This window comes from Lontra canadensis, unplaced genomic scaffold (genome assembly GCF_010015895.1).
Source record: "Lontra canadensis isolate GAN:19392208 unplaced genomic scaffold, GSC_riverotter_1.0 scaffold73, whole genome shotgun sequence".
In the NCBI taxonomy this organism is placed as follows: Eukaryota; Metazoa; Chordata; class Mammalia; order Carnivora; family Mustelidae; genus Lontra; species Lontra canadensis.
Genome location: NW_022631067.1, coordinates 232,569 through 257,879, shown reverse-complemented (window position 1 = coordinate 257,879; position 25,311 = coordinate 232,569). Strand labels below are relative to the sequence as shown.

General features: G+C 50.9%; 1 protein-coding gene across 3 annotated transcripts in view; it reads right to left on the bottom strand.

The window, feature by feature from the left end:
• The window catches only part of RASA3 (RAS p21 protein activator 3), a 113,330-nt gene that overhangs the window by 32,378 nt on the left and 55,641 nt on the right, over positions 1-25,311 (bottom strand). For 2 of the 3 annotated variants that reach the window (XM_032880995.1, XM_032880996.1), the window contains exons 4-5: positions 11,447-11,541; positions 4,734-4,810 (exon numbers count right to left, since the gene is read on the bottom strand). In XM_032880995.1, coding sequence (XP_032736886.1) covers positions 4,734-4,810; positions 11,447-11,541 — 172 coding nt within the window. The remainder of the gene's footprint in view (positions 1-4,733; positions 4,811-11,446; positions 11,542-25,311) is intronic. The other variant, XM_032880997.1, reaches the window with a different exon arrangement.

Below are 25,311 nucleotides of genomic sequence, written 5' to 3'. Positions count from 1 at the left end.
GACTCTTTAAGAAAATTACAGGAGAGCTGACCACAAGGACGGACTGTTTTGGGGCTGGCAGGGCTCGGATTGCTAATTCCCCAAACGGACCTGCAGATTGAGCCCACTTGCTACCAGAATGCCAGCTGCTACTCTTGCAGAAATTCACACGTTGATCCTGAACCTCATATGGAAATGAATGAGCTCAGGAGGGCCAGGGAGGCCCGAGAAAGGGACCAAGATGGAAGACTCACACTCCCTGACTTCCGAACCTGCTGTGTGCTAAAGCACGGGGACGGGACAGGCACACAGGTCAGTGGAAGAGAACAGGGTCCACGAATAAGTCTGACCATTTACTATGACCCAGCAGCAGCTGGCTGGGGCAGAACGGACCTCTCCCGGAGTGGTGCTGAGACAACTGCATCTTCGAAAGGAAAGGAACCAACGCTGACCCCAACTGGACACCACACATAAGACATTAACTCCACACGTACTGAGGACCAAAAGGGGAGAATGAAACCCCAGAGATGTTGGAAGGAAAACGCAGCTGCCAATCTTCACGATCTCCGATCGGGAAAAGATCTCTTAGAAATCTACCTAAACACAGGAAACAACAGATGCAGCCGATGGAGATTCAAGATTCTTGCATCACAAAGGACCTTGTTAAGAAAGTGAAGACGGACAACAGAATGACAGAAAACGTCTTCAAGTTATATATTTGACAACAGTCTAGTACCCAGAATACATGGAAAATTCTTACAACTTAGTAATAAAATACTAATCACCCAATTAAAAAATCGTAAAGGACTTGAACAGACACTTCTTTGGAGATCCAGAGCCGGCCAAGAAGGACAGGAAAGGACGGTCAACGTCGTTCAGGGAAACAGGAGTCAACACCACTTCACACCCCTGGGAGGAAACAAGCAGGCAGCTCACGAGAGGGTCTGGGCTGAGCGAGGACACAGCAGCTGGAGCCTTCACACGCTGTGGGCCCTGTGGATGGGGCAGCCTCACGAGAAGCAGCCTGGCATTTTCTCAGAAACTGAAACACAGTTAAGATACAACACACCGATTCTACCCCTCCACTGTGTCCCCAAGGGAAATGAGAACTAGTCTCCCACTCACACGCGAATGTCCCCGCAGCGGTATTCACAACAGCCAAAAGGTGGGACCCACCCAACGGGGATCTGTGGGTGACAGACCAGAAAATGGGGTGTACCCACACGGTGGACAGTGCCCAGCCTTTAACAGGGTGGGAGCAGTGACACCCGCGACAGCGGGGATGACCCCTGAAGACCTCCAGCTCGCTGAGGGAAGCCAGTCACCGAGAACCACAGAGCATGTGATTCCACTTACATAAAACATCCAGAATGCGCAAATCCGTAGAAGCAGACCAGTGGTTGTCAGGGGCTGGGGAGGGGGGTGGGGTGCGACGGGGGATGGGATTTCATTTTCAGGATGATGAAATGTTCTGGAACTGGACAGTGCTTAGGGGTAACCGTTGCACAACCTTGTGAATGTACTCAAAGTGTACCCTTTAAAACGCTCAATTTTATGGTATGTGAAGGGTATTTTTTTAGTGAAAGAAAAATCGACGGACGGAGGCGGGATGAAGAAAGAGAAGTCCGTGGTCTCACAGTCACTGCTGACTCCCTGACTGGAGGACCTGAGCTGCTTTGTGACTGTGGCACCCCCCACTTTCCTCCTCACTGCATCCCTGTGGGGGACCCCTCAGCCCTGGGATTCTGAACAAAGTGTACTCGTGTGTGTGATCGTATGTACCAAAGGATGTGCCAGCGTGCACCAGTGTGTGTACTAGCGTGTGTCCATGTGCACCGGCATGCGCACTAGTGTGTACTAGTGTGTGCTCATGCGCACTAGCCATGTTCATGTGTGCTAGTACAGGTGCTAGTGTATGCTGGTGTGTACTAGCAAGTGTACTAGGTGTGCTAATGTATCAGTGTTCTGTACCAGCATATACTAGTATGTATATTAGTGTGTAGTCATGTGTGCTAGCATGTACTAATGCGTGTGCTAGCATTATGCTAGTGTGAGTACTAGTGTGTGTTAACATGTGTGCTGGTGTATATGCTAGCATGTATACTAGTGTGTGTAAACATGCTAGTGTGTGTACTGGTATGCAAATGTGTGTGTACTAGCATGCACGCTAGCATGTGTATTAATGTGTGTACCAGTGTGTTCATGTGTTCTAGTGTGTTAGCTTGTCTACTGGCATGAGTAGTAGCATGTGTGGTAGCATGTGTGCTAGTGTGTATACTAGGTGCGTGCTAACATGTGTGCTAATGTGTGTACTAGTATGGTGCTAGTGTGTGTACCCTGGTGTGTGCTAGCGTGTGTGATAATGTGGGTACTAGTGTGTTAGTGTGTTCCAGTGTGTGCTAGTGTGTTAGTATTTGTGCTAGGGTGTCCTAGCGTCCGTAGTAGTGTGTGTACTAGCGTGCATGTTAGTGCATGTGTACTAGCGTGTGTACTGGTGTGTGTGCTAGCGTGCATAGTAGCATGTGCTACTATGTCCTAGGGTGCGTACTAGCATGTGTACTAGTGTGTACTAGGAAGAAGCAAGAGGGATTACACCACAAAGATGCAGGAACCAAGCAAATCCCCGGTGCGTTAACTAGGACGACTCCACAGGGGAGTGTCTGAGGTGCTCCCGTGGTTGGCAGGGACAGCGTGGGCGGGGGATCCTGGGGGTGGGCGGGGACAGGTAGGGACAGCGTGGGCGGCAGAGACTCCGGGGGTAGGAGGGGACGGCGTGGACAGCGTGGATGGTGGCTGGGGACAGGTGGGGATGGCAGAGTGTGTAGCTGTGATGTATGACTTAGTCTTCTGCTCTGGGTGCCACACCCGTGGTTCTCCGATCAGGACGACAGCTACTCCCGGCCAAATGGTTCACAGCCGCCCTCCATCAGGCAGATGTGTGGCTGGACGGGGCAGCCCTCGGGACAGGGATCCTGGCCCCCTTCTCCCGTATTCACCCGCCTCAGCTCTCTGCCCACCTCGTCCATTCTGTCCCCGCGCCACTAAAGCACATTCCTTATTCCATGTAAGGCTGCTTTTAAAAACCCTTAAGTTGTTTTGGAAGAAGGGACAGACCAGTAAGTAAACGAGAAAACCGGTGACTCCGCTCACTGCTACAGGGTCCGGGAGCAACTACGTTAAGAAGAGTGGGAGCACCGAAGGGTGAAGGCCAAAGCTCGCTGTGTCCCACACGGCACCCCAGGCTACACGGCGTCCCATACACGTTCCCACGTATGTCCTCCTGCGTGTCCCACGGTGACAGCCCTGTAGCCTCAACGGACCAGAGGCCACCCTCAGCCAACAGATGGTGAATCCGAGCAGCGCGGTGGGTGGCGGGGCAGAGCCCTCTGAGGGTGGCAGACGACAGTGGAAACTCCTCGCACCGCCCCCACCCTCTGTGACGGGACAGAGGGAGCACAGTGCTAAGGCAGAGCCTGCACTCTGAGCCCAAGAAAGGGGCATCACCCGATCTCACTGAAGCCCTTGCTTGTCAGACACGGTGAAGACGGGAAAGCGTCTGTCCAAAAGACGAGGAAAGCTGGAGCGCCTGGTGTCTCATGGGTCCTTAACACCAGAGGACTGGTTTCTGCGCACCTTCACGTCCTCTTCTCAGGAGTCCCTCCCGAAGGCCCTAGACTTCCGACACCCCGGCAGCCGCCCGCGGGACCCCAGCAGCCGCAGGTACTGCCAGCAAAGGCACACGTGGGGCCCGCGGGGCAGGCAGCGTGGGAGCGGGAGCCCGGCGAGGTGTGCACCCTCCGAGGCCTCGCTGGGCTCAGAGGGCAAGGACCCTGCACACGTGTGTGAGCTCGCATACCTGTGCACCACCCGAGAGTCCTCAGCCTCCTCCAGACGATCTATGGGATCATGGACCGAAAAGTCAAGAGCGCACCACAAGGTTCAGAGACCACGTGTAGACCACGCGTAGGCATGGGCACAGCCACACGGTTTGGAGACCAGGTGTAGACCACGCGTAGACACGCGCACAGCCACACGGTTTGGAGACCACGTGTAGACCACGCGTAGACACGCGCACAGCCACACGGTTTGGAGACCACATGTAGACCACGCGTAGACACGCGCACAGCCACACGGTTTGGAGACCAGGTGTAGACACGGGCACAGCCACACGGTTTGGAGACCAGGTGTAGACCACGCGTAGACACGCGCACAGCCACACGGTTTGGAGACCACGTGTAGACCACGCGTAGACACGCGCACAGCCACACGGTTTGGAGACCAGGTGTAGACACGGGCACAGCCACACGGTTCGGAGACCAGGTGTAGACACGGGCACAGCCACACGGTTCGGAGACCAGGTGTAGACACGGGCACAGCTGCTCACACTCAGCAAGCGTGACCAGGGGAGGAGCTCCGGATTCTGGGAGGGGGTCCTGAGTTCAGGCCGCGGGGCTGCCGACCGGCCTCGCACATGCACCTGACAGTCCCCTTATCGGGATGGCCCGGGCACACACAGCACCTGCGTATAAACGTCTCCCTGACTACGGCTGCTGCAGACACCAGCTGCGTCACCTCCCAGACAGCCGCCTGCTTGGAGGAGGGTGAGAAGACGACGCGCCCGCCCGGCCAGAGAAGCATCGTCATGGGGGACCCGCGACTCCAGAATTCTGAGTCGTGCGTTTGGAGAAGGACGGCCCGCCCACCGCCTGGGCTCGGAGTCTCCGGTCCCGAGAAGACCGCTGTCGCTGTCTTACCGCGCGGCCAGCTTGTGGCAGACAGCGCCCGTGTCAGTGATGACCTCGCTCAGCCTCAGCTCCAGGTGGACCTTGCCCTGGAAGGTGCAAGAACAGAGGGTCATGAGGGGACGGCCACGCGCAGGGGCGCTCCCAGCAACCCCGCTCACAAACGTGAAGCTGCCTGACCCCACGTGGCAACCCCAGCACCGCCCCGCCCTGACTCAGATCCCAGGGCCGGACGCGGGCCCGGCTCCCCCAGAAGGCTGCTTCAGAAGCCAGCGGCCAGACAGCGCGAGGGACGGTCCCTCAGGACACCGCCTCCCAAGCACATCCGCTTGCTTGCTTTACATTTTGTCCCTGCCTCTGACGCTGAGCCCGCGCGCAGGTACACCCAGCTCTGGACCATCTCATCCTTCTGTGCGTGTGAGGCCTGGACCCTAGGCAGGGGTCTCAGTCCTGGGCCCCAGACAGGAAGTTAGTGCTCATGGATGCTTCTAAGGAGACGGGAGCAGAGGGGACTGGAATGCTGAGAACAAGACCAGTGCTGTGTTTCTGCCTGCGTCTGCGTCTGTGCAAAGGGCAGATCAGCTGCAGGATCTAATCAGGTCACCATCAGGGGTCCAGGGTCGGGGGGAGTGGGAAGGGGCTTCAGGGAAGAGGAACCTGCTCCCTCAGAAACATCCAACAGCAGCAAGCGTGACACACGGGCGGTTTATAGGAGAATGCACTACGACGTGAAAATTAGCACTTCTCTTAAATAGGCTCAGACCAGCGTGGAGCCCAGTGTGGGGCTAGAACTCACAGCCCCGAGATCAAGACCTGAGCTGTAATCAGGTCAGATGCTCAATGACTGAGCCGCCTCGGAGCCCAAAACCGTCTTTTTTACTGGACAAGAAGGCTGACTGGGAGCCCCTCCAAGGTCCTTTCCGACTAAAACTTTGTGACTCTGCAGCTTGGGGAGGAAAACTGCTTGTCCTGGAAGAATCCAGGCCCAAGATGGTGGGCCAGGTGGCTGGGCCGGAGGAGTGCGGCCGAGACCCCTCGGCGGAGTCCCCTGGCCTCCTGAGTTTACTCCTCTGAACGTGGTGGCCACGGCCCTACTCTTCCTGCAGCTTCTGGACCCCTGGACCTCTGGCTCGCCCAGGACAGAAACGGGAGACCTGATGCGTGTGGGCGAGACAGGCACTGAGGCCCCGGGGAGCCCACCTCTCCCCTGCTGCAGGCAAGGCTGGGTGCGGCCCTTTCTGGCCCTTCCTTCCACAGCAGGACCAGTAGCCTCAGAGGGTGCAGCAACATCTCCTGGATGGTAGGACTGGACCAGCATCACACCTGTGTGACCCTGGGCAACACCCCGTGTCCAGAGCACAGACTGAGGATCCACCACGGGCTCTGAGGGGTTCCTGCCCCGTGCAGCAGGGCTGCCTTCACAGGGATGCACTGGCCAGGAGCAGCCAGCGGCCCCAGGGAACCAGGAGCCCGTCACACACAGCCCAGGGAGTGTTGGCCCCAGAAGGCCCCTCATGGAATGGGGGTGCCAATGGCAGTCTCCCTGATGCATCACGACCCTCTGGGCCCGCCCAGCCCACGCGAGGGGCCCTCAGCGTCCGCCAACCCTGCCGCAGGAGCACACACAGCCCTGCGGCCCGCAGTACCCCTTCACGCAGCCGGGCCAGGCTCCGGGCTTCCCCAAGCATCACACGGGGCAGGCGCCGCCGTCCTTTGGCTCCGGGGAGGACGCTGCAGCTGGGCGGCAGGCAGCCTGCCCTCTATCTACAACCCAGTGCCAGTGAAGGCTGCAGATCAAGGAGCACAGCAAAGGCCTGTCCACACAGGCTCCTGGAAAGCCTGTGTCCTCCAGTGGTGTCCTCCCACGCGCTGGGCCCGGCTCTCTTCTGCCTTCATTTTCAGGCTGGCCACAGCCGTTGCAGGGACAGGGCCCTGTCTATTTTCAGTGGGCTCTGAGAAGCAAGAGAGCCTGTCTGGGCCGGACGGACCCCCACCGTGGACGACCCGAGGCGCGTTTCCTGTCCCCCACCGGGAGGAGAAGCCACCCGCAGCAGCAGACCCCATGGCTGCCGCTTCCTCCCGAGGGCAAGCCCTTGCCGGCGGAGGGGCAGATACTCTCCACTCAGGCCCGGGGCCACTACTTTCTGCAGATTTGGGAGAGGAGGGTGGGCAGTGACCCTAACCACCCAGATGCCGCCTGGCACGGAGAGGACGCCCCCAATACGGCTGCGGCTCAGAAGTTCCCACAAGTCACTGCACAGCGGATGGAGGGTCTGGGCGTGTCCCGTGCCCTGTGGGTGACACGCCAGCTTGCTCACAAACAAGCCAGCCACAAACGCCGACACCCGACACCCCGGGCAGGGTACTGGGGCCGGGGCCACACCCGCCACCGCAGGGCGGCAGGAAATGCGGGTTTTCCAGCTCGGCCTCTGCACAGCTTCAGAACCCACGGAACTGCCCTCTGCCCTCGAAGGCTCTGGTCCCACGGTCCCAGCCCCAACGTGCTCAGCTGGGGGGGTAGGGGGGCGGCACCCAGAGCACAGGCGTGGTGTCAACACTCAGCTTCTCTGAGGAGAAAACAGTCTTAGGCTGGTGCATTGAAAAGACTGATTTGGTAGCTTTTCCCATTTTTACTTAAGGTGAATGACAAGCAACTGGGAGGCGAGCCCCCCCTCCCCGTCCCCGCTCCGGTGGCCGCCTGGGGGCTCCCCGTCTTGCGGCACAGACAGCGGCCGGCAATGGGAGGTGCATCACACGCGTCCGCTCTCGGGAGAACGGAAAGGAAGCGGGAAGTCAGGGCAGACAGCTTCATCACCCCAGTATCTGAAGGTGAACCAGCATACTTCCAAAACGACCCAACCCAAAACGTCTCGGGAGAAACTGAGAGATATTTTTAGCTCATTTCTTTTCATAAGTGAAAATGAAAATAAAACTCATCACAGCACGTGGGATGCCGCAAAAGCAGTGCTTACGGGGACTTTACAGCAGTGGCCGCGCAGGTCGGAGGAGAGATCTAACCTCACTGATGTAAGGGATCTCAGGGCGCCCGAGTGGCTCAGTGGGTTAAGGCCTCTGCCTTCAGCTCAGGTCAGGATCTCAGGGTCCTGGGAGGGAGTCCCGTGTGGGGCTCCCTGCTCGGCGGGGAGTCTGCTTCCCCCTCTGCCCCTCATCCCATTCGTACCTTCTCTCTCACTCTACCAAATAAAGACGTAAATTCTCTAAGGAAAATTATGTAAGGAGTCTAGAAGGAGACCAACTAAATCCAACGTGAGCAGAGAAAAGACATGACAGAATCATAAAATCGATTAACCTTCTAGACAAGCTAACTAGGAAACAAATACCAGAACGAGAGAGGGGCCGTCTCTGGTGACCCCACGGGGCCACCCTGCAGGACTCTGTAGGCGGGACCCCATCCTCTGCCCGACCAGGGGGCGCACAGCCTCTGACCCGCGTCTGCTCACCAGCTGCAGCAAGTGCACCACGGTATGTCAGCCACAGGGGCCAGGTGGGGCAAGGACATGGGAGTTCCTTCCATTTTCTACTCAATTTTCTGCAAACATAAAACTGCTTGAAAAATAGGTTTAGTAACTTAAAGAGAAAAAAGCACCAGTCCTGCTCGCTTCGGCAGCACACATACGAGAAAAGCGCCAGTGGCTCCCATACATTTTTCTCAGGAAAGCTTCAGATCCTGGCCTGCAGAGAGGGTCTGTGGTCACAGCAGCAGGGCCCACCGTCCCTGGCCCATCAAGCCCTGGTCTGCATGGGCCTCAGGGCCGGGGTAGGGGTCAGCGCCCAGGGACCCAGACCGCTGAGCACTTGGACCTTGGCTCCAAGAGCAGCAAGACGACCATGAACACCGAAGACGAGAGAACAGGTCAGAAATGATGCGTGAAGGAGGACAGAGGTCCAGCCGGCCCCTGCCTCCCTCGATCCCCTAAACCCGCAGAAAGATTCAGAGCTGGGTCCTTGTATATGCAGACAACTACAGATGTAGCCTGTGGGGAAAGACAGGAGGACCGTCAGACACACAGGGCAGCCGCGGCTCCCAGAGCTCCCCGTCCCGCTACGGAAGGTTTGCTGTCAGAGCTCAAGGCCCTTCCCAGAAGGTCTACTAAAACAGAAGAGCTCACAGCAGAGCTCAGCCGGGCATCCTCGGAGGAGCTGGGGAAGGACCTCAACACAGCAACCAATTCTTTTTAATAAAGTGATTTTCCAGAGACCTTTAAAAATATCGATTGCAGAAGGAAGAAGAAGTTCTTTAAATCACATTTTCCCACCGCAGTGACTCCATCTCTCACTGGCCCCGGTTTTGTGACACTTTCTTTCTGACATACGCCTTTCACTGTCCATGACAGAACAGGTGGATTCACGAACCATATGCCATCCTCTGCCCTTCTGAAACCGTAAATGTGACATTTCAGGATGAAAAGACAGCTGTAGGCAAAGACTGTCATGCACTGTTCAAGGCAGCCTGAACCCAGGGCAGTTCTGCTCCCTCCGTGGGATGGCCACTTCCTCAGGCGTCACTCTGAGAAGGAGCCACCCGCACAGGGCCCAGAACTCGGCAGGCCACCCGAGGCCACACTGTCCCTCCTCCTGTCTTCAGAGTCCTGGCAACACCCACTCTCTGTTCACGACTCAGAATTCGTATTCCTAGGACACTAGCTGGAAACAGCAGCCCATCTCAAAGATGGTAGGAATCAGGCTCAGAAGGACAAGGATCTTGTCCACAGGCGCACGAAACACATCAGGTGGACGCAGCCCAAATATCACAGTGTACGACCAGCACACGCCCCGTTCATAAGTTTTGTGGTGGCAGAGTGGTTCTACATCTTGACTGCGGTGGTGGTTACACAGACCTACACACGTGACAGAACGCATAGGACATGCATGCACGGTACACGTGTACAGGCGCACACACGTAGTACACATGCAGGAACACGTGCACACGCGTGACAGACCTGCCCAGGTGCATGCACAACACACGTGTGGTGAGCCCGTGCATGTGTGCACATGTGTGATACACGGGTGCACGCGCGTGGTACGTGTCTGACACAGGCACACACGTGGAATACACATGCATCGGTGCACAGCTGTGCACGCTCGCACACTGGCACGTGTGCAAACGTGTAAAACTGGAGACCTTCACGAGGTCTGTGGATCACAGGAATGTCTGTGCGCCGGCCATGGCGCGAGCCGGATGCTGCCACGGGGGGAACAGGTGGAGGAACACGGCCTTTCCTCATTGCGCTCTCTTGAGGTGGAAACAGGAGAGCACACGACTTGCTCATCGCTCTTCCCTGTGCACATGTTTTGCTACGTCCCATGAAACTGAAGCCATTTCAAAATTCCAAGTTACGTTTACGAACAAGGCGAGAACAAAGACAAGTCACACGCGATGTGACATCCGATTTTGATCAGAGGGGACAGGGTGGCGAGCGTGGTAAGGACACTGGGGCGGGCTGCCGGAGGGCACACCCACATGCTCATCACAGCGCTGGGGCTGTCCCCCTGCAGAACCAAAGGGGCGGGAATGGCCCCAGAACAAAAGGCAGGAACGCCTCCTGTCACGGCGCCCACGACCCCCAGCGCCCTCCTCCTGCAGACTGAGTGGGCGTGGCCCGCTGTGCCATCATCGCTATGGCGACTGCTCTTGTCCGGGCACAGGCGCCGATCCCATGGGAACTGTCACGTCCACTCATTTCTGCAGCACACGTGGGCCCCATGGCCAGAACTCCGTGTGCGGCACGTGACGACGTCTCTGTTTGGCTCAGCTCCTCAACCCTTCCCTAGCGCTGCCTCTCTCCGAGTGTGTGGCTTGATCCCAGGAGCCCCACGTGCTCTGCCCTCCCCCCCCCCAGAGCTCTGCTGAGCCTGAGGGTCTCCCAGGAAGTGGAGGGCAAGCAGCTAGACGGGTGCCTGGGGGCAGGCGCAGCAGGCGGGGTGGAGGCAGGCCTCATGGGCCACTGACGTCGGGGCTTCTGCTGCATCGAGCACCATCTGGTACTCACAGAGGAGGAAACGGGCTTGCTGGGGACCACTGCTGGCGCTCTGAGCCTGGCCTGCCGGTGCCGGGCCCTGGGCTGGCTCTCGCACCCTGCCCATGCCCTGGCAACTCACGGGACCACAGATGAACATCTCGTGTGATGTCAGGGCACTGTGCTGTGGGTCAGGGCTCCCGTCATGGGCTCTAGACACCAGCAGGGGGTGAGGAGCTCGGCTGGGAGCCACACAACCAGGCTCGCCCTCCCAAGAGGTGTCCCAGATGCTGGGCATGGGCAGTGCCCCCAACGCGGGGAAGGGAAGGTGGGAACTGGAGTCTCCCGGTCTCCTCTGCCGGGGGAGGCCCGCTCCGCTGGACGGGGGGGTCAGTCCCAGGGGATACACGGCCCAGGCGAGCCCCGGGGATGCTTCAGACGATGGGAGCTCAGGGACTGGTCACTTCTGTTCACTGTAAATGCTCATCCGCTGCGTGCAGGGGCTGGAAGTGGGGGCAGGCCCCTCTGCCTCCCGCATCGCTCCCAGCCCAAGCCTCACTTCAATTACGGGTAATTATTGTCCTTGTTGTATACTTTTAAAGCTGTTTCCATCACACATGACAAAGTGTGACGATAACCAAGAGAACACACAAAGCCAACAGGCCTGTGTCGGTGTCAGAGGACTTGCCAAGTGCCATCCCGTGAAGACTGAAGTCCCTCTACCCCACGGGGCCCCTCAGGGCTCACCTGCACTTCCGAGTCGGCGTCCACGTGCTGCAGCTGGAACCAAGTGTCCCTGTTATGGTACTTCGGCAAGTCTTCCTTCTGGATGGCCACCTTCCCTGCAACACAGACGCAGAAGACCAGCGATCACGAGGCGGAAGAGATCCCCCAGAACACGCGGGACTCTCTCCACGACTGGTGCCCGCTGCCCGCTGCCAACACCACTGTCTTCCTTCCGGGAAGACCGCCAGTGGCAATATCTCATCGGGAAGGCCTCTCGCGGGACCTGGCTGGGGCCGGAGCCCGTTCAGCTCCGTACGAGGTTTTAGGAGAAAAGGCTGCCATTCTGTCGGGTCCTTGGGAGCTCAGCACAGCACACCCCAAAATAGGCCACTTTGAGCTGGAGGCAAATGAGAACCAGCAGGTGCGAAAGAGGCCCTCCCAGAGCTGCCCCCACACGGAACTGGTGAGGACTGAGGGCTGCCGTGGACCCTCTCCCAGGGGGTGTTCCGTGAAGAAGTCAGCTGCCCAAGATGGTCCTGCACGGACAAACCTGACCGCACTCACCCCCCGCGCTCGCTCCCCACAGCCTTCTGCCCTGGGAAGCCTAAAACCTCTCCCCTTGTCGGGTCGCTTCTCTGGGTGTGGACTGCTCCTCTGCCCAAGTCCGGCCAGCTCTTTGAGGTCCTGGTCAGGGAGATGTCTCCCGCCTGCCATGACCTGCGGGCGTGAAGAAACTATTCTCTCCTCCCGATGTTACAGGCCCTGCCGGAGAACCTCGGTGGGTAGAGAGCAAGGTTACCTCCCTGATGGGTTTCCGTCTTGTTCCAAGAACTCAGCCGGACGACCTCTGCCCTCCAGACCCCGGGAGACCTACCCATGAGGCACAGATGGGCTTCGGATGGCAACATGTGTACAGAAAATCCATTCCATGGGCAGAGAGGGCTGGGCCTGGGGAGTTAGGCTGACGGACTGACTCCCACCGTCACTGCCGTCAGCCCCCATGTCCCTGCTGGTGGAACCACCATTTCCATCCCTCATACTCTCCAATGGAAGAAACCTCACACTTCCCAGCCACCAAACAGCCTTGGGAAGGACCCTGGGATCACCCCACGAGGGCTCGTCAGTAAGGTGAGTACTTGTGTCCCCTCTGGGGTGGATACAGCCCATCAGCAGCCCCAGCATCCATACCGCTGCCCACCTGGACCTGCCGCTTCGGCTCTCACCTCCAGGAGCCATCTGGAACCAGAGCCTCCGACGCCATAGACTGCAAGACCCGTTAAAGCCACTGCTCGAAGCTGGCAGGTGGGCATGAAGGGAGGAGGCAGAGAGCAAGAGGGGCAGGTACAGACAACGTGGCAGGCACAGTCCACGGAGGACACACCACAGACATGCACAGAGAAGCCCAGCCTACAGGCCACGTGGGATTTCCTCCAGCAGAGCCACGTCACAGGGCCGATGGCTCCCGTAGGACCCTTGCTTCTGCCGGGCCCCAGTCCTCCCCGCCCCCAGCCCTGGCCTCCCCAGAGCACCCCCAGCAGAGCAAAAACTGTCCTTCCTCTCCTGGCAGCTCCTGTAGCCTCCATCCTTTTGCCCCCAGTGGGAATGTGGTTGTTAAGTCTCAAGGGAATAAAGCCACATGAAAAAAATTCTTGGAATTGAATTGGGCAACATATTTCACTGAAAAAGATAAAGAAATCTTCAGACTGTGATTCATTCAGCTGGATAAGAGGATTACATTTGAGATTAGAAATGTTAAGTCACTGAACTGTTTTACGAGCTTTAGCTGAAACAGAGAGGAACTGCATGTTTAACGTTTATATGAATCCCACAACTTATATATCATTACTTAGTATACAAATGTGTACTTTTTAAACACATATGTTAGTGTTTCTAAATGTTGTTCGGAGAGAACACCTGACCTCTGAACTATAATAACTACTTAAAACCTGACCTCTGAACTATAATAACTACTTAAATATGTCCCAGTCTATCTGAGTGACACACAAAGGTCACCAAACCACTCTGGGCCTCACTGTCTCACTTGGACAGAGGTGGTGCCGCCCACCTTCACACAGGAAAACCCCATGCCTTCAAGGTCAGCTCAGAAGAGAGAGTGTGCCAAGGAGCACACCAGAGGCAGGTGACGTGGGGACTAGCCCCAGGGGATGGGGGTGAAAGCTGCAGGAAGGCTAGCTAAGGTTAGACTCAATGAGAGACGGACGGATGTCTCCCGAGACAAGAAGGGGTAGAGATGCCTGTAGAACGGGCTCCAGTTCCAGCTGGTGTCCTGCGAGGGCCTGGCCATAAGGAAAGGCCAGGAAGAAAGGAAAGGAAGAAATAGAGTCTTACTCACAGAATCTACAGGAAAATCTATAAGAGAAGCTAGCTCAGGTGTGTTCAGCAGGACTACAAAATACAAAGCCCATACACAAAATCAGTCATTATTTGTGCATACAAGCAATGAAAATAAGGACTGAAATTAAACAACAACAACAACAACAGAAGCTCCACAAAAGGATGCTTTGATGGCTTGTGCCTCTGGTGTGCTAGCTTAAGAAATCTTCATCTACCCCATCGAAAACATAACATACATAGGGAAAATGTAAATTACATATGCCAGATGCGTATGCTGAAAACATCACAAACACTGATGAGAGAGATTTAGGAAGACCAAGCACATGCCCCACTGGAGGGTCTGAAGACTCCATTTTGTTAAGACGTTAATTCTCCCTCAAATTAATCTATATACCTGTGTAATCTCAGTGGTTTTGGAAACTGAGAAGCTGATTAAAAAATGTAAGTGAAAACTGAAAGAACCTAGAATAGCAAAACAAGCTTGGAAAAGAACAGAGTTGGCTCACACCACTGACTTGAGCCCAGCAAAGGCCACAGGTGCTAAGGCCACGGGTATCAGAGCAAGGAAAGGGGTACAGGTGGGTGCGACAGGCTAGGAAAGCCAGAGAGGGCCCAGACGCATAAAGTTGGGTGATTTTCAAGAAGGCACCAAGGTAATTCAATGGAGAAAGGATAATTTTGCGTAAAAAACGCTGGTATAACTGACATTTATAAGGAGAAAAATGAACTCTGTGTCAGACTTACAATTCACCTGACAGAGATCTGAATGTAGGAGACAAAACCATAAGCTTTCCTTTAAAAAAAAAAAAAAAAAGAGAGAGAGAGAGAGAGAGAGAAGAAGATAGAAGAAAACTCTATAACCCTGGAGTAGGCAAAGATTTCTTAGCCATGACACCAAAAATGCAAGCTATAGAACAATTCTGACAAGCTGGACTTCATCAAAATTGAAGACTTCCGGGCTTTGAGAAACACTGGTAAGAAAATGAAAATAACAAAGAGGAAGAACGTATTTGTAAAACAAGCATCTCATGGAGAACTTGTATCCAGAATACACAAAAAACTTTTAAAACTCCATAATAAAACAATTAAAAGGACAAAACATTTGGACAATTAACCAAAGAACAGGTATAGACAATTAACAAATGAAAACATGCCCAGGCTTATTCCTCACCAGAAAATGCAATAAAAGAGTCAAGATGGCGGAGGAGTAGCAGACCGAGATGACATCAGCTCGTAGGCGATCAGCTAGACAGTTATCAGACCTTCCGAACACTGACACACTCAACAGGAGATCGAAGAGAAGAGGAGCAGCGATTCTAGAACAGAAAATTGACCACTTCCTGGAAGGTAGGACGTGCGGAGAAGTGAGTCCAAAGCGATGGGAAGATAGACTGTGGGGGAGGGGCCAGCTCCTGGCAAGCGGCGGAGCACAAAATCCGAACTTCTAGAAGTCGGCTCCACGGAGGGACGTCGCTCCAGAGGCTAAGTGGGGGGTGGAGCCGTTGCGGGGACAGTGTGGTCTCAGGTCTCGTGGGGTCACACAAAGACCCGGGGTGTCTGCGTTTGGCAGACCTTGCAGGTGTCAGAGCAGGGAAGCCAGCTGCAGAGACGGAGCCAAGGAGTGAGCTCTCAGCTCGGGGTTACCTTAAACTGTGATCCATGGCACAGTAAGGCCACTGCTTTTTGAGCAGGGACTCCACAAGTGGCAGATCTGGGGAAATGCCCCTGGAAGAGTGGCAGGGATCTGCTGGGTTTGGAGACTCCAAATGGGGCTGTGTGCCAGAGACAGAGACGCTTGGTCACAGGGTGGATGAGCTCCGAGCGCAGCCAGAGACCAGGGAGATGGGAGGGACTGACTGCTTCTTTCTGAGGGTGCACTGAGGAGTGGGGGGGCCCAAGCTCTTGGCTCCTCTTGCCAGAGAGTGGGAGGCCACCATCTTCATTCCCATCCTCCAAAGCGGAATGAAAGCATTCAGGGAGCAAAAGCTCTGAGAGTGAACCCAAGCAGATTACTTAGCCTGGCCCCTAGCAAGGGCGATGCTGTTCCACCTCTGGCAAAGACATTTGAGAATCACTGCAACAGGCCCCTCCCCCAGAAGATCAGCAAAAACATCCAGCCAAGACCAAGCTCACCGATCAAGAACAGTGGAATTCCAGAGGAGGGGAAAGCAACACACAGAATTCATGGCTTTCTCCCCAGGATTCCTTAGTATTGCAAAGATAATTAACTTTGTTTCATTTTATTTTTTCTTATTTAATTTTTTTAACTTTTCCTCTTTCCTCTTTTAACTTTTTTTTTTAACTAGTTTACCTTAATAATACCTTTCTAAAAAAATGTTTTTAAACCTTCATTATTGTGGTCACATTTAATCCTTCATTTTAACTAGCTTTATTTTTTGTATACACATAGGGTTTTTTTCTTCTAAAAAATTTTGGGATACAACATCTAATAGATCAAAATATACCCTAATCTAGCACATGGCTTTTGATCTAGTCTCCAGTCTGAGCAAATTCTCTCCACTTTCTTTTTCTTTCTTTTTCCAACCAACTTATCAATTCCTTTTTTAGAATTTTTAAAAAATTTTCATCTTTACAGTCATATTCTATCGCTTCATCATGTTTACCCTTAGTTTTGTATATATGTAAGTTTTCTTTCTTTAAAATTTTGGGAGGTAGTTTCTTCTAAGAGACCAAAATATACCCAAAATCAAGTGGGTGGCTCTGTTCTATTCACCAGTCTAAAATATATATATATATATTTTTTTTAATTTTTAAATTTTTATTTCCTTTTCTCTCCCTTTCTTCTCCCCCCGATTTGCTGTCTCCTCTGATTTGGTTAGCGTACATTTTTCTGGGGTCTTTGCCACCCTTTAAGTATTTTATTCTCTCGTTCGTATATTCTTACCTGGATAAAATGACAAGGCGGAAAAACTCACCACCAAAAAAAAAGAACAAGAGGCAGTACCAATGGCTAGGGACCTAATCAATGTGGACATTAGTGATATCTCAGGCCTAGAGTTCAGAATGACGATTCTCAAGATGCTAGCTGGGCACAAAAAAAGGCATGGAAGATATTAGAGAAACCCTGTCTGGAGAAATAAAAGCCCTTTCTGGAGAAATAAAAGAACCAAAATCTAAAGAAGCTGAAATCAAAAAAGCTATTAATGAGATGCAATCAAGAATGGAGGCTCTTACTGCTAGGATGAATGAGGCAGAAGAGAGAATTGGTGATACAGAAGACCAAATGACAGAGAATAAAGAAGCTGAGCAAAAGACAGACAAAAAACTCGTGTACCATGAGGCGAGAATTTGAGAGATAAGTGATACCATAAGATGAAACAACATTAGAATAATTGGGATTCCAGAAGAAGAAGTAAGACAGAGGGGGGCAAAGGTATATTGGTGCAAATTATAGTAGAGAATTTCCCTAATATGGCAAAGGGAATAAGCATCAAAATCCAGGAGGCACAGAGAACCCCCCTCAAAATCAATAAAAATAGGTCCACACCCTGTCATCTAATAGTAAAACTTACAAGTCTTAGTGACAAAGAGAAAATCCTGAAAGCAGCCCGGGAAAAGAAGTCTGTAACATACAACGGTAAAAATATTAGATTGGCAGCAGACTTATCCACAGAGACCTGGCAGGCCAGAAGGAGCTGGCATGATATATTCAGAGCACTAAACGAGAAAAACATGCAGCCAAGAATACTATATCCAGCTAGGCTATTGTTGAAAATAGAAGGAGAGATTAAAACCTTCCAGGACAAACAAAAACTAAAAGAATTTGCAAACACCAAACCAGCCCTACAGAAAATATTGGAAGGGTCTTCTAAGCAAAGAGAGAGCCTAAAAGTAGTAGACCAGAAAGGAACAGAGATAATATACAGTAACAGTCACCTTAAAGGCAACACAATGGCACTACATTCATATCTCTCAATAGTTACCCTGAATGTAAACGGGTTAAATGCCCCAATCAAAAGACACAGGGTATCAGAATGGATAAAAAACAAACCCAAACCCATCAATATGCTGTCTATAAGATACTCATTTTAGATCCAAAGACACCTCCAGATTTAAAGTGAGGGGGTAGAAAACAATTCACCATGCTAACGGACATGAAAAGAAAGGGTGGCAATCCTTATATCAGATAAATTAGATTTTAAGCCAAAGACTATAATAAGAGATGAGGAAGGACACTATATCATACATAAAGGATCTGTCCAACAAGAAGATCTAACAATTTTAAATATCTATGCTCCTAACATGGGAAAAGCCAACTATATAAACCAATTAATAACAAAATCAAAGAAATACATCGACAGTAATACAGTCTAACAGTAGGGGACTTTAACACCCCCTTCACTGAAATGGACAGATCATTCAAGCAAAAGATCAACAAGGAAATAAAGGCCTTAAATGACACACTGGACCAGATGGACATCACAGATCTATTCAGAACATTACATCCCAAAGCAACAGAATACACATTCTTCTCTAATGCTCATGGAACATTCTCCAGAATAGATCACATTCTGGGTCACAAATCAGGTCTCAACCGGTACCAAAAGATTGGGATCATTCCCTGCATTTTTTCAGACCACAATGCTCTAAAGCTAGAACTCAATTTCTTTCTTTAGAGGAAACTTTAAAGGAAAGGAACTTTAGAGGAAAGTTGGAAAGAACTCAAATACATGGTGCTATAGAGCATCCTACTAAAGAATGAATGGGTCAACAAGGAAATTAAAGAAGAATTTTAAAAATTCATGGAAACAAATGATAATGAAAACACAACTGTTCAAAATCTGTGGGACACAGCAAAGGCGGTCCTGAGAGGAAAGTATATAGCGATACAAGCCTTTTTCAACAAACAATAAAGGTCTCAAGTACACAACCTAACCCTACACCTAAAGGTGCTGGAGAAAGAGCAGCAAGAAAGCCTAAATCCAGCAAGAGAAGAGAAATGATAAAGATCAGAGCAGAAATCAATGAAATAGAAACCAAACCAAACAAAACAAAACAGTAGAACAAATCAACGAAACAAGGAGCTGGTTCTTTGAAAGAATTAATAAGTTTGATAAACCCCTGGCCAGACTTATCAAAACAAAAAGAAAAAGGACCCAAATAAATAAAATCATGAATTAAAGAGGAGAGATCACAACCAACACCAAAGAAATACAATTGTAAGAACATATTATAAACAACTATATACCAGCAAATTTGACAATCTGGAAGAAATGGATGATTTCCTAGAGACATATAAACTACCACAACTGAACCGGGAAGAAATAGAAAATCTGAACAGACCCATAACCAGTAAGGAGATTGAAGCAGTCATCAAAAACCTCCTAACAAAAAAGAGCCCAGGGTCAGACAGCTTCCCAGAGGAATTCTACCAAACATTTAAAGAAGAACTAATTCCTATTCTCCTGAAACTGTTCCAAAAAATAGAAATGGAAGGAAAACTTCCAAACTCATGTTATGAGGCCAGCATCACCTTGATTCCAAAACCAGACAAGGATCCCATCAAAAAAGAGAACTACAGACCAATATCCTTGATGAACACAGATGCGAAAATTCTCACCAAAATACTAGCCAATAGGATTCAACAGTACATTAAAAGGATTATTCACCACGACCAAGTGGGATTTATTCCAGGGCTGAAAGGCTGGTTCAACATCCGCAAATCAATCAATGTGATACAACACATTAATAAAAGAAAGAACAAGAACCATATGATACTCTCAATAGATGCTGAAAAAGCATTTGACAAAGTACAGCATCCCTTCCTGATCAAAACTCTTCAAAGTGTAGGGATAGAGAGCACACACCTCAATATTATCCAAGCCATCTATGAAAAACCCACTGCAAATATAATTCTCAATGGAGAAAAACTGAAAGCTTTTCCGCTGTCAGGAACACAGCAGGGATGTCCGTTATCACCACTGCTATTCAACATAGTACTAGAAGTCCTAGCCTCAGCAATCAGACAACAAAAGGAAATTAAAGGCATCCAAATCGGCAAAGAAGAAGTGAAACTATCACTCTTCACAGATGATATGATACTATATGTGGAAAACCCAAAAGACTCCACTCCAAAACTGCTAAAACTTGTATAGGAATTCAGTAAAGTGTCAGGATATAAAATCAATGCACAGAAATCAGTCGCATTTCTCTACACCAACAACAAGACAGAAGAAAGAGAAATTAAGGAGTTAATCCCATTTACAACTGCACCCAAAACCATAAGATACCTAGGAATAAACCTAACCAAAGAGGCTAAGAATCTATACTCAGAAAACTATAAAGTACTCATGAAAGAAATTGAGGAAGACACAAAGAAATGGAAAAATGTTCCATGCTCCTGGATTGGAAGAATAAATATTGTGAAAACGTCTATGCTACCTAAAGCAATCTACACATTTAATGCAATTCCTATCAAAGTACCATCCATTTTTTTCAAAGAAATGGAACAAATAATCCTAAAATTTATATGGAACCAGAAAAGACCGCGAATAGCCAAAGGAATATTGAAAAAGAAAGCCAAAGTTGGTGGCATCACAATTCCGGACTTCAAGCTCTATTACAAAGCTGTCATCATCAAGACAGCATGGTACTGACACAAAAACAGACACATAGATCAATGGAACAGAATAGAGAACCCAGAAATAGACCCTCAACTCTAGGGTCAACTAATCTTTGACAAAGCAGGAAAGAATGTCCAATGGAAAAAAGACAGCCTCTTCAATAAATGGTGTTGGGAAAATTGGACAGCCATGTGCAGAAGAATGAAACTAGACCATCTCCTTACACCACACATAAAAATAGACTCAAAATGGATGAAGGACCTCAACATGAGACAGGAATCCATTCAAAACCTTGAGGAGAAACCAGTCAGCAACTTCTTTGACCTCAGCCGCATCCACTTCTTCCTAGAAACACCGCCAAAGGCAAGGGAAGCAAGGGCAAAAATGAACTATTGGGACTTCATCAGGTTCAAAAGCTTCTGCACAGCAAAGGAAACAGTCAACAAAACCAAAAGATAACTGACAGAATGGGAGAAGATATTCACAAATAACACATCAGATAAAGGGTTAGTATCCAAAATAGTTATCAAACTCAACACCGAAAGAATAAATAATCCAATCAAGAAATGGGCAGAGGACATGAACAGACATTTCTGCAAAGAAGACATCCAGATGGCCAACAGACCCATGAAAAAAATGCTCCACATCACTCAGCATCAGGGAAATACAAATCAAAACCACAGTGAGATCCCACCTCACACCAGTCAGGATGGCTAAAATTAACCAGTCAGGAAATGACAGATACTGGCGAGGATGCGGAGAAAGGGGAGCCCTCCTGCACTGTTGGTGGGAATGCAAGCTGGTGCAACCACTCTGGAAAACAGCATGGAGGTTCCTCAAAAAGTGGAAAATAGAGCTACCCTGCAACACGCAACCACACTACTGGGTATTTACCCCAAAGATACAAATGTAGTGATCCTAAGGGGCATGTGCACCCGAATGTTCATAGCAGCAATGTCCACAACAGCCAAACTATGGAAAGAACCTAGATGTCCATCAACACATGAGTGGATAAAGAAGATGTGGTTCATATATACAATGGAATACTATGCAGCCATCAAAAGAAATGAAACCTTGCCATTTGCGACGACGTGGATGGAACTAGAGGATATTATGTTGAGCGAAATCAGTCAATCAGAGAAGGATAATTATCATATGATCTCCCTGATATGAGGAAGTTGAGATGCAATGTGGGGGGTTTGGGGGGTTGGGAAGGAAAAAATGAAACGAGATGGGATTGGGAGGGAGACAAACCGTAAGAGACTCTTAATTTCACAAAACAAGCGGAGGGTTGCCTGTGGGTGGGGGTGGGGATAGGGTGGTGGGTGATGGACACTGGGGACACTGGGGAGGGTCTGGGCTACGGTGAGTGCTATGAAGTGTGTAAGCCTGATGGTTCACAGACCTATACCCCTGGGGCTAATAATACATTATATGTTAATTTGAAAAAAAAGAATCACAGGGCATAGGGTTGGAGCAGTACATACAGAAGCCTGGGTCACTATAATTAGCTTGCAAGTGGAAGAAGAGAAAAAGAAGCAACTTCTGGAACCAAGCTGAATATTTAGGCTCCATACCCAGCATGGAGCCCAATGCAGGGCTTGAACTCATGACCCTGGGATCAAGACCTGAGCTGAGAGCAAGAATCTGATGCTTGACCAACTGAGCCACCGAGGCTCAGAAAGAGCCTCAGAAAGAGCCCCTAGAAAGAGTATTTTATACAGCATCAGAAGCTTAATACCAAAATTAACAGTACCATACACAACTGTAGTCTAGATTTTCTTTAGACTTGATTTTTTCGGGCACCTGGGTGGCTTGGTAGGTTAAGCCTCTGCCTTCAGCTCAGGTCATGATCTCAGGGTCCTGGGATCGAGCCCCATGTCGGGCTCTCTGCTCAGCGGGGACCAAGATTCTCTCTTGCCCTCTCCCTCTGCCCCTCTCCACCCCATCTGAAATAAATAAATTTTTAAAAAAATCAAGTCTTTTTTTTAAAGATTTTATTTATTTATTTAACAGAGAGAGAGATCACAAGTAGGCACAGAGGCAGGCAGGTGGGGGGGGGGGAGCAGGCTCCTTGCTGAGCACAGAGCCTGATGTGGGGCTCGATCCCAGGACCCTGAGTCACGACCGGAATTAAAATCAAGAGTTGGACATTTAACTGAGCTTCAGGCACCCCTTAAGATTTTAAGTAATCTCTCCACCCAACTTGGGGCTCGAACCTATGACCCCGAGATCATTCTCGCCTGAGCCAGCCAGTCACCCCCATAGTCCAAACTGCAGGATGTTTCCTATTTTGCCAAACAACCAACTAAAGAGATTGGGCAACGGTAGATAACTTTTACTGTGATTTCAAATTTCACTGGAGGTGAGGTTGTTGATATTGTGAAGCTACAAGGCTTGTATAGAAAAAATTACCTAGTTCAACTTGGGAGGAAGTATTTCTCGAGGTATGATGAGAGCTATCAGTGACAGCAGACGCCCCCTTGTTCTGCCGACTGGCAGGGCTGTTTGATCTTCGAGGACTACTGAAGCGAGGGAACGCAGGAATAATTATTGAGTCTTGTAGGGCTGAAGCAGTATAGTGGGATAATTCTTCTAGGATATTTGTTAGATTACACAGGGTAGTTTCATGATAAGCAAATTCTTCCCAGGGGGCCAACATGCCTATGGCCAATTCTAGCAGTTATCCTACCTAAAGCCTTTTTGGTTCTATGGGGACTGTGGGGTGTGTGGGCAAGAAGATGGACAGATGGGTTTTTATGAATCCTAGCATGCACTGCCTACTGACCCAGGCATTGTCAATGCATTTGAAGGGTAGGTTTTGGCCAGTTATTTTTCCACAGGGGTTTGCCAGTATGGGAAGGTAATTAAGGGGCTGCCGTGGGCGCACAGCAAGACTGACTGGCTCCTGCGTTATTGTCTAGCGTGGTGCTACTGACGACTGGGAAGAAGAACTGGCACAGAAGGAAGATGGGGTCGTGCCATGTAAGGTTTATCGAGGTCACAGGAAGGCTAGAACCTAGCCCTGGTTTGATTAGAGCAGAAACTCTTCCAAGAATTCCAGTGACAGGGCTTTTTATGAATCGTTCCCCTGCAGATTAGTGAACCCAAGCATTGATGGTAAGTTTCATGGTTCATCTTCCGCTCTGGGATGACCTGGCAGAGGGCGGCAGCATTAGGGCAGGTGCACGAGATGTGGCTGCAGCTTGACAGACTGTAGTGAAAGGTGAGACTTACATCTGTAGGGACCACGCTAGGTCCCAGGTGGGCATATCTTACACAAGAAATGAAATTATGGGCATGAAGAATGTCAAAACAGGGAGAGGAGGTTAAAGCAAACGGGGTTAGGGTACTTCTGGGGTGGAGGAGCAACGGTGCTGGGTTAGAGGCACTGCACGTGATCTTAGTCTGCGGACGACGTGACTGCGCGGAGAGGAGTGAGGAGGGAGGATTTTGTATTTGGTTGGAGTGTGTGTCGTGACACGCCCAGCAATTCTTAAGGGGGTCGTCCTGGGCTATGGCTTGGAGAGCTTAACAACAGAGCTGGTATTCCAATCAGAGGGGGTTCCCTCTTTGAGGAAACATAGTCGTAGAGTATTGTTATCTGGTTTTTCATCTTGAATGTGCATAGGAACTGAGAACAAAGGGTAGAGACTCGGGGAACCTGGGTGGCTCAGTCAGTTAAGTGTCTGCTTTTGGCTCAGGTCGTGATCTCAGGGTCCTGGGATCAGGCCCAGTGTCAGGCTCCCTGCTCAGCAGGAGCCTGCTTCTCCCTCTCCCTGCACTGCTCCCCCTGGCTTGTGCTCTCCCTCTCTTTCTCTCTCTCTCTCAAGTAAAAGAAAAAGAAAAAGAAAAGAAAAAGAAAATGCAATAAAAACCACAATGAGCTACTACACACATCAAGACGGCACAAATGGATTAAAAACAAAAACTGACAATCTGAGCGCTGTGTGGCTCCCGGGACTCTCACGTGGCCGGGGAAATCTCAGGATGGCACGTCACTCGGGAGAAGGCTTGTTAGTCCCTAACAGAAGTCAACACGCACAGCAGCAGAGGGAAAACCTTTTCCTTCCCACCTTCTAGGTTCTCTCAGACTCTGCAACAGAAGACTGACAAGAGAACAAGGGAGGTTTATTAACACGTCTCAAATGTACCCAGGGGCGGGGAACTCAGCAGTGAGCCAGAACTCGCGCTTCTGTAGCATCTTAACCTGAAACAACAAAAATTTTCAGAGACAAGAGACAGACCAAGGAAAGGCCACCGGGCTTCCAGGACACAAACTGCAGGAAGGGGCCACTGGCAGACAAAGGTGGGTCATGTAGACCCCTCCAGGGTCACCGCCAGCCTAAACAGGGCTCTAGGGCGGTCCCGGCGGTTAACTTCTACACAGACTCACGTCCTGCTTTTGGGGCAGGCTGGAGAGCTTCTCCTGTGTCCACGTATTCTCAACTGCCTTCAGCTCCAGTTAAACCCTGTGCCAAAGGGTGGCAGATTGTGTCATCTTTCCATGCCCTGCAGATACCCCAGCAGGCTGCCTTTCAGGTGTCCTCTAAGAGGAATGAAATCACATGTCAATATAAAGATGCAGAAGAGCGTTGCCAGACGCCTCACTCACAATCGCTAAAAACTGGAAACAGCCCAAACCTCCACCCAGGGATGAAGGGGTCACGAGCAGCACACCCATCTTTGCTGCACTAGGAGTGCAGGCATTGGGGCACATGCTCAAGGAGGCTCCCACCAAAGGAGACACAAGGTAAGAGGAGCTTCTGGTGCAGCAGGAAGAATGCTCCCTCCCAACCAGCAGGTGCAGAAAAAGGGCCTCCCCGGCCTGGGCTGGTGTCTGCTGCCCTACTGTGCAGCACTGTGCAGAGCGACCCTCTTCAGGTGGAAGAAAACCCAGTCACATGCTTCCATTCCCCCAAAAATGCGCAGCGTGTGCCTGGGGCT